General features: G+C 40.4%; 1 protein-coding gene across 1 annotated transcript; it reads right to left on the reverse strand.

Annotated features, from left to right (window-relative positions):
• Positions 1-6,612: 6,612 nt before the first annotated feature.
• On the reverse strand, positions 6,613-7,126 carry LOC104603042 (small polypeptide DEVIL 4-like). The gene has a single exon (XM_010266959.3). The coding sequence runs from the start codon at positions 6,964-6,966 to the stop codon at positions 6,826-6,828; it is 141 nt and encodes a 46-aa protein (XP_010265261.1). The 5' UTR covers positions 6,967-7,126; the 3' UTR covers positions 6,613-6,825.
• Between the last annotated feature and the right edge of the window lie 2,285 nt (positions 7,127-9,411).

Raw genomic sequence — 9,411 nt, forward strand, 5'->3', positions numbered from 1 at the left:
GCCAGGTCGGCGCCTGTGTCAGTCGGCGGGTCGGTGTCCGGGCCAGGTTGCCAGGTCGGCGCCTGTGTTAGTCGGCGGGTCGGTGTCCGGGCCAGGTTGCCAGGCCAGCGCCTGTCAGTCGGCGGGTCGGTGTCCGGGCCAGGTTGCCAGGACGGCGCCTGTGTCCGGGTGAGGTCGTCAGGTCGGCACCTGTGTCCGGGTCAGGTTGTCAGGTCGGCGCTTGTGTCTGGGCTAGATTGCCAGGTCGGCGCCTGTGTCCGGGCCAGGTTGCCAGGTCGGCGCATGTGGCAGGCTGATCCGGCCAGGTCGCACAGGTCACGTGCAGGCCGCGCCAGGTCGCGCGCAGGTCGCGGGTCGCGCTCAGGCCGCGCCAGGTCACGCCAGGCCAGCCAGACCGGTGCCCGGGGGGGACCAACTTGATAAGTTGTTGCCTGGGGGCTTGCCTAGTTGTACGTGGGGTCAAATCTGCCCTCATCAATACCCAATATTGTTTATTGGCCTTCAAATGTGGGCTCAAACTTAAAAAATGGTGGCCCGTATTCTATGGTTGTTGATATGTGGGAATCGAATGGGCTGGGTCGATCATTTAGACACATCCAGCTCGAATGCATTCCTGACTTCAAATGTGGGTTATACTTTGGATCGATCCGGATTTCCTGCCCACACATCACAATCTTGTATTGTGAGATGTGTGGCTGCAGTGTACTGTGTATAGGACGTGGTTAGAGAAGGTGAGTAGGAGATCTTTGTTCATATTTGGATACCCATGCTGTAATATCCGCTTTTTGTCTGTATATTATATGGCAAAGGCAGATCCATGTCCAATACAGATCTGACAACAATCCTATTGGCTTTTTTAGTGCAATTTCATTTGCCCTGGTGCAAAAATATGTGAATGCAAACGATTCGAGTTCAAATTCTGATTTACCTTTGTTTTGTTTCATTTTTTTTACCTCATTTTGTTTGTTTGCAGTGCAGATGAAGCAAAACAAAATCTGAAGAAAAAGTAGAGCAGACCTGAAGCAATGATGGACCAGAATCTGAATTATTCCTGTCTGCACAGTGCCCTCTCATGTATTTGTACTAATACAAATAAAACTGTGCTACAAGCAAACAAAGCCGTAAGGTTCATTATTCCAAATCCCCTAAACCATAATAGAGATCAAGTCCAGACATGTTATTATGTAATTCACCCACATCTTATGCAGTATATCAACCAATTTGTACTGAATAATTGTATGTAAATCAGTTTGTTTTCTGAGAAGGAAAAGGGAAACAGGATTCAATATTCTCCTTGAGCATCTCTGGCACATAGTAGCTGAGATGACAATTCAAAATGGATTATTTGTTTTCTCCACTGTCATCACCATCTTTTCAAGTAGTAAGTTCTACTAGTCCACACCCCATGCCACATGGTAACAATAATTGATGTTGTCATCATTGATCTTACCAAACCATCCACGTGGCCGAAAACTCGCCGGTGCAGGCTTTACAGAAAGTACAGGTCATGGTACCTCTGTCCATGTTAGATGCTAAACTGTAGCTACAAAGATAACTCTCCAAAAGACCAACTGGCTAAATTTCCATGCGGAAGAGAAAAGATACAATTTTCTCAGAGCAACAATAATACAATTTGTTTGGATTGTTCTCAGATTCAGATTCTTCTTTTCAACCACATTATTCAGATTTTCAAAAGACTAGGCTTTTGTCCAACTTAAGATGGAGGCTAATTCATCTAACAGTCTGAGTGGGCTTCTCAGAACTTGATGGTTCTGCTAAGCACATTGAAAAGTAATTCAGCAAGCAGTGAGAACCAGAAAGATTTTAGTACACTAATTCCAGACTTCCAGCAGGGTTCTGAATAAGGTTTGGTTTAATTATTTGATGGACGAGTTCAGTATTGAATGGGGTCCTGACTCCTGAGTCGTTGATTGGTTTGGTTCTAATAGGGCGCAATAAGGTGTGGTGCAACTTTGCTACTTTTGGGGTTCACTAAACAAGTACCTGACTTCACCAAAGACCAAGCCAAGTTCTGAGGGAGTAGTCAGAGAGATGATGACCATATCTGAAAGGACCGGACAATTTAGAGTTGAGATGAAATGGGCTGAATCAATATTGTCAGAGGAGTCTTATTCAATTGGGTTGAAACTTGAAAAGGTTGAATCTGTGCCTCTGGGGAAACCTGAGTCATGCATACACGGTTTCTCTTTTTTCTAGGAATGCTAGTGCCACGAGATTGGGCTCCACATCGTGGTTCTTGTAGGGTTAGCATTTCACCTTCACATTCAATTGGTTTGAGGGAATTCGTTTAAATGATTTTTTTTTTTTGGTAAGAACGTTTATTATACGTTATTTGATTATTGTATTACTACTTTCACAATATTTTATTATTTAATTATTAATGTGTTGTTATTGTTTCATGAAATGTTTATTAATATTGTATTATTATTTTATTAATTTAATTATATTGTGTTTATTTTTTATTTATACTTTATTGTTATTATTATTATATTTTAATAATTAATGTACACGCTTGTTATTATTAATTTAATAATATTTTATTAATATTAGGGTTCGGGTTTTTTTTTTTCTTGTCATGAGTTGTTCACTTATTGACAGGACAAACAGTTCGAATTAAATTCGTCATTCCGATTCCAGGCATCTATCTATTCCAGAAGACCAAACGGACCCTTAATTGATATATATGTATATATATTAATATAATATAATCAAATTCAGATTTTAATCGGATTGAATGGAATTAGATCTACATCTTATCCAATTATTAATCAAATACAAATTTTAAACGGTCAAATCTAGGATAATCGGATTGGATGTCAAATGGGGTATGGGACTTTTAGAATTCATTGGCAACCCTACTTAATAATTGAACCATAAGAAATCAATGCCAAAATGAAGTTTTTTATATTCATCTTAAAATCAAGTCTCCACATCTCATTATGAAATTCGTCCCGTATATATTATATTATTATTTCAACAAAGCTGATTAGACGTTACAAGGGCGTTCAACCACAAAAGAGCAAAAGAGCAAAAGAAAAAGAAAATATCACAAAATAAAGATGATTGTATTGGGTAATTGACTAGAGATCTGCTTGCCATCTGGATGAGAGTGAGGGAGGGGGGAGGGGGGAGGGGACTGGCCCAGTACTACGGGTAGAAAATCAGTGGATTATTCAAACTCATGACTGAAACTACAATAAAAAACTCTCCAAAAGTATAAACTAGCTAATGGAGAATCTGTTTCATAATAATTTGCAGAATGAGAACCCAAAAGGGTACATAGACAATAGCCACGCACACAGGAACAACGAGTTTCAGAAAAGAGTTGCAGAACGAGAGGGCTTTGGGGTCCTGACTTCTGACTAAGGCATGGTTCAATCATTTGCTTGCCCAGAGTCATGGGTCTATGAGGTACTGAGTCGAGTGGCCTAATTCAACTGGGGTACGTACCTTAGCCTTTTTAGGGTTCATTCACAATGGCCCTGACTTCATGGACTAAGCCAAGCCTAGCTTTGAGACAGAAGTCAGAGAGATGGAGTGGACTATGTAGAGCCCATTAAGAGATGGGCTCAATAATTGTGAGAGAGGATGAATCAGTAAATGAAGTTAAGAAAATTTGGTTAGTGGCAGGATTTGTAAGTTGAAATAGGCAGAGAGGAGGTTGGGCACTTGGGCCAAGCCAAGTCTTAATGAATTAAAGGGGGCCTATATTGGTGTTTATTGTTCATGGGCCAGCAGCATGATTGCTTTGTGGTGGTAGGCTTGGCTGGCACTTGGGTCCCAGGAGGTGCTTTAGCCAATGGGCCTAATTGGTGGGCACCCCCTCCTCGTGAATGACCCATGAGTGGCACGAGACATGGGCCACTGTGCTCTTCAGAGGTGAATATTGGGTTTCTCCCAGAGAATGGACAAAGAAACCTTATTCTCCAGCTGGTTTGGCCTGGTTTTTGGAGTGCCATACATCAGGTGTTTGCCCCAGAACACAATCTGGTTGAGACAAAAATTCTTCTATTATAGATCAGAATTGGAATCAGGTTGCCCCGGATGAACTTGAGTGATGGTTAGTCGGGTTATGTCCCGACCCGTTTCAACCCATCATTGTCATTCGAGTCATTCCTCATCCTCAGCCCTCACTGAACTATAATTGATTAAGAAGACAGATGGGATTCTTCCACCTAGGAGTCCATTATTGAATCTGAGACTTTTTAGGGTTCAAAGTTGAAGCAGAGTTTGTCTTTTGTCGATAGTCCGGTCTACAGTGCACAGTGGCGGGTGGGAGAGGATATCGATGAGCACAACCATAGATGTGTTGTCTATTATGGCAAGAGATGTGGGGCCATGGAGGTGGTGGGGTGTGTGGGATTAGGGGTTGCACGTGGGCTTGATAAAGCTGCCATTTGACCCATCGCACTCTGTCGGGTCTCGGGTCGAGTTGGCAGCTCTTGAGTGGCAGGCAACAGAATATAAGTTTTGGGATTCATCTCCCGTGCAGACAATGCCCACGTCTGATTCTGACCCACAAAAACAAACAAACTTCTTCTCTCCTTTCTTCTTACCTCTCCCACTTCTCTTTCTCTCTTTTTGATCAAACCAAACAAGAGGCTATACTGTTGGATTTAGACCCATCTTTGTCCTTACACGTGGCACACGTCTATGTTGGCTGGAACCCATAATTGTACTGGACCCCAGAAAATGGAGTTCTGATCATAAATGGACAAAGAGATATTAATCTGACTAGTCATGGTAGTACATCTTTTCAATGTAGTCAAAAAGAATTGTCAAACCAAATGATCAAGGAATGGATTAAATTGGATGCAGGATTCACTTATGAATTTAACTAATTGGTGTAGTTCTGAGCTTGAGATTGGTCTTATATAAGATGGGGGATTTCTCTTGTTTGCTCATCACTTGTTTCTTTATATTCAGGACTACATGATTTTGGCTGATCAAGTGGTCCATTTTCTCTAGTAAGAAAATGAATTCATCAAGCTAATTGGTTTCAGAGAAAGCATAAAAGGAGATCATCATGCTTGACTCATCCACTAGCTCAAAAAGATGATACCCAACTTTAGTATACCCATGAATCTCATTGTTGTACCATGATATTGGAAACTACTTTGATAGCTTACTCCGGCAGTGGTCGACGTTACCGGAGACTGGCTGCAGGCCTGTCATTAGATACAATTTAAGTGTGATTACTAGTTTATAATACAATCAACCAAGCCACCAAGTTAAACCTCAATTTTTTTTGGGGATAATTTAGTAGGCTAATGAAGTAACAGTAGAGAAGACTGAACGGTTCAGACTTTACAAAAATTGGTATCCACATTGACTAGATCCAACCGGGAAAAAGGGTGCTCTGATAAATCTCCTCCAAAAGAAAAACTTTTCTTGTGGATGCAGCAAAAGAAGAAAAGGTGGGGGCCCTGGGGATGTCCTTAACTCACTGATTTTTACTCTAACCAAAATTACAATATTTCACTGAATCCACAGTTGGGCTGTTTGTACCTTGTACGAATTGTTGAAATAATTTCTCTGCCTTCATTTTAAAGCAGGTAGTATTTTCATCAAACGTCCTGGATTAAGCCCAGAATTCTTTACCCAACTTTCCTTTGTTTTTGATGAATTTTTACCCAACTTTCCTTTGTTTTTGATGAATTTTTACCCAACTTTTCTGAATGAATCCAAAAGTTGTTTCATTATATTTGAATCTGAAATAAGCAGTACTCCAGAAAGGAAGGGCTACTCTGAGTTTATACAGATTGCGTTACAACTCTTTGTTAAACCTGGAGCAATCTCAAATTTCTGTGTTAAACTCTCCTTAGTAACCTCCCCCTACCAAAAAGAAAGAAGTTTTGCCTCTATATGCATCTCAACTTTTGAGTTTATGGTTTAGAAAAGCTTGGAAAAAGAAAAGAAAAGAAAAGAAAAGAAATGGGTAATAGATAGATCAGTAATCAGTGCTGAAGAAAGATATATTTTAAGATTATCAACCATAGGCTAGAGGTATAGGCTTCAGAAAAAGAAATGAATCAAATCAAATGAGCAACTAAAGGTATGTGGGCATCTATCGAATGTGAAGTTCCCAGTAGAAAGAAAGACTGAAAGAAGCTAAGAAAGGAGGAAGAGGAGAGAGAACTTTTAATTTAAAAAACACAAGTTGCATTTAACTATTTATTTATCAAACTCCTAGATTGATCTCGAAATATTCTTGATGAAACTTCCTTGAAGAAACTCAGAAATTCTTTCACTTGTAATTGGATCTCAAGTACTGAAGAAAGATTGTCAAAGAAATGAGTTAACTCTATACTAATACAAGTTGCATCACAACTATCAAACCTCCTGGACTAGTCTCAGCTCTCAGGTAGTCCTTTCACACATCACACCTGCTGGAATATCAAACACCGTAGAAGTGTAACAGATCAGAAGCACCGCCGATTTTGAAACAAACCCATGATAGAGATATGGGCTTGACAAACAAAAACAGAAACCAGAAACAGTAACTTCTAACCCTGTGTCGAGGCCAGGGTTTTGGTGGCCGGAGCTGAGCAGTGGTTGAGATAATTCACCAACAAAAACAAGAACAAGAAAGGTTTGTAAGATAGAAATCTAGCTTCTCATTAACTTTGTTCCCATATACAAACAAGCCCAAGAGGGAAAAACTGATACAAAAATTTGCAATTCTTGAGAAAATTCGCCTTCTGCTATGTACACTCAAAAAAGGAAAAAATAAAAGAAGCGCCGCCTACATTGATTCATGGCGACTGGTAAAGACAGTCAGATCATCCTTATGTAGAGCCTGCTTCAATCATGCCAGCAGAGGAGCATGATTACACATCTCCTTATTATGTAAAGCCTACCTCTCTGCTCCCTGAGGATTCCTCCGAGTCCTCTGCTAGACAACCTTCTCTTGGAGCCTCCAATGGTGGCACTGCTCATCTTCATCTTCTTGAATTGATGTGGGAGAGAGACTGTTTTCTCTCTTTTCTACTTGGAATGACTTGGTTTGCTTGGTGTGACTTGTGAGTGAAAGAATGTGGGAATTATCCTTGTAATGTTGAACGGAATGGAAGGGTAAGGCCTTCTTATAGAGCATTGAGGGCGTGGTCCTGGATAGCCTTGGTCTACCAAAGGAGCATCCAGGAGAACACAATGCCCCCAAGCTCACCGAACAACACACTCTGGGCCCCCACCCACTTTGATTCCTATTCCAACCACAAGAAAATAGGTAAAAGAAAACAAACCCCCCCCCCTCCCTCTCTCTCTCTCTCTCTCTCTCATATGTCAAAGTCGTTACCTTCACTCGTGTGGGCAACGCCCACCAACGTAAAGGGTCGGCAATTACTTTATTGGAGAATGGAGAAGCCAATTTCTTTAGTTTTAAGCCATTTCAATTTGTTCATGATGGGGTGATAACTTGAGGAAGAAACTCATTTCTTTTCTTCTTGATGGTTCCACAGTTCCACTTAGATAGGGAATGCTCATGACTGGATCTTTTATTCTCTCTCTCAAATCCCACCTTCTCATATGTTTGATGAGTTAACAATAATAAGAATTAACTACTCTAGCTCTGGCTTATGTTATGTAATGGTTGATAAGGGTAAGCCTGTTTTAGTGATCACTGATGGGTCACCACCTTCTTTCCTTTCCTTGTATTTTCTCACTCCCTTCCCCCTAACTTTGCTTTTGGGTACATTGATTGGTCCCTTTAAACGGTGATGGTCATCTATAACTAGTCCATAAGCATCAATATCAGGACTAGGGCAGGAGGTCAGTATCCATCACATATCCACATGGTGTGTTGCAGTGAGTCAATATTCAAAAAAATTGTTTGTTATACTTGAAAATGATTTAATGGGTTTCTTTGGATGGTAAAACTTAAGCGCTTAACATAGATATTTGTATCAAACACTTCTTCCAACCATCCAATTGTATCGAGTCTATTGACTTTTGTTCTACTTCTACATGACACACCCATTTTATGGTCTGTAAAGGTTAGCCAGAAGAGTAGACATTACCCTTTCTTTTCCCCATGAATGTAGACTTTTAAGAAACGTGATTTATGGAACACGCTATAACACGTACACATGCTAGCAACCATTGATTGGAATTAGAACCTCATCGGATTCCAATCCCATGGCTCACGACACTTGTTTAATTTCTTTTGAATAAACAGAACTGTGGGCAGTGAGTGAGCTTTGGGTTTGCATGACCAAGATTCCACTTCCATACCCAATTGGGAACTATTTTTAGTAAATTTCTTCTCTAGAGGAGCCCAAAACTCAAAGTAAACATCGAACCCTAAGGGAGAGTAAGGGACATTTTCTTGCACCCAACTTCCTAAGCTCATTTATTTAACCAAAACTACTTTCACTTAAAGCAAATAAAAATCCCAGTTGCTTGGTCTGTGCTCCCCATTCCACAAGGGACAACGACTTCCATTCGCTTCATTCAAGTAAAAAAGAAAGCAATAACGATGAACACTGAACAGTTCGCTCCATTCAAGTAAAAAGAAAACAACAACAATGAACACTCAACAGTTCGCTCCATTCAAGTAAAAAAGAAAGCAAAAAACAATGGGACCATTCGCTTCATTCAAGTAATTGATGATCAATATGTGACTTCTTATGGATTATACAGTTCAGAGTTAAATTGATGGATGGAATAAAAAATATTAGGGTTTGGGTGGGGAGACGCCCAAGGGCGGGGGCCTGAACTCTGAAGGAGACCAGGGAGATTAAATTAAGATAAACAAAAGGGGTGATGCTGGGGTTATGGGTGTACCTAAAACTATTATATAACATGTAAGCAAAAGCTAGTTGTACTGTACGGGTAAGCCAGTGGTGCACGTGAAGGTGTTTTTAAATACGGCCGTTGCCTGTTATGCAGGTGGCAACCTTGACTATTTTATTTTTATGGTTTGAGTTGAGTCACCTCCACCCATCTTCACCTTTCTTGTTAAAGCAAGTTACTTTTTAGGTGTTCCATCTTCAGGCTTCAGCAGTCACCATTCTTGTTCTTCTTGTTCAAGGAGCTTCGTGTTTATCACTTCATCACATCTTAAGGGTAAGGATTTAGGAATTGGTTAACATGGTCATTTATTGATTGATTGATTGATTGATTGAAAGTTGGAACACAAATGTCCATGTGAGAAGAAGAATGGTGGGTTGTTGTACGAATTGATTGGAAAGTACGTACAGATACAGTTGTTCCTTGGGTTTTTAATAGAAGAATTACGCAGATGATGATTAGGGGTATGAGATGCATGGGTTATGTGTGAATTATTATGAGTACGTTCAGGTTTTGGCACGTTTAAATCTCACTTTAATTGTCAGTTCATGTTGACTACCGACATGTAAATTGTAAAGATGCCAGCTGGGTTTCTGCTAT

The sequence above is a fragment of the Nelumbo nucifera genome, chromosome 4, assembly GCF_055504915.1.
Source record: "Nelumbo nucifera cultivar China Antique chromosome 4, China Antique-T2T, whole genome shotgun sequence".
Classification (NCBI taxonomy): domain Eukaryota; kingdom Viridiplantae; phylum Streptophyta; class Magnoliopsida; order Proteales; family Nelumbonaceae; genus Nelumbo; species Nelumbo nucifera.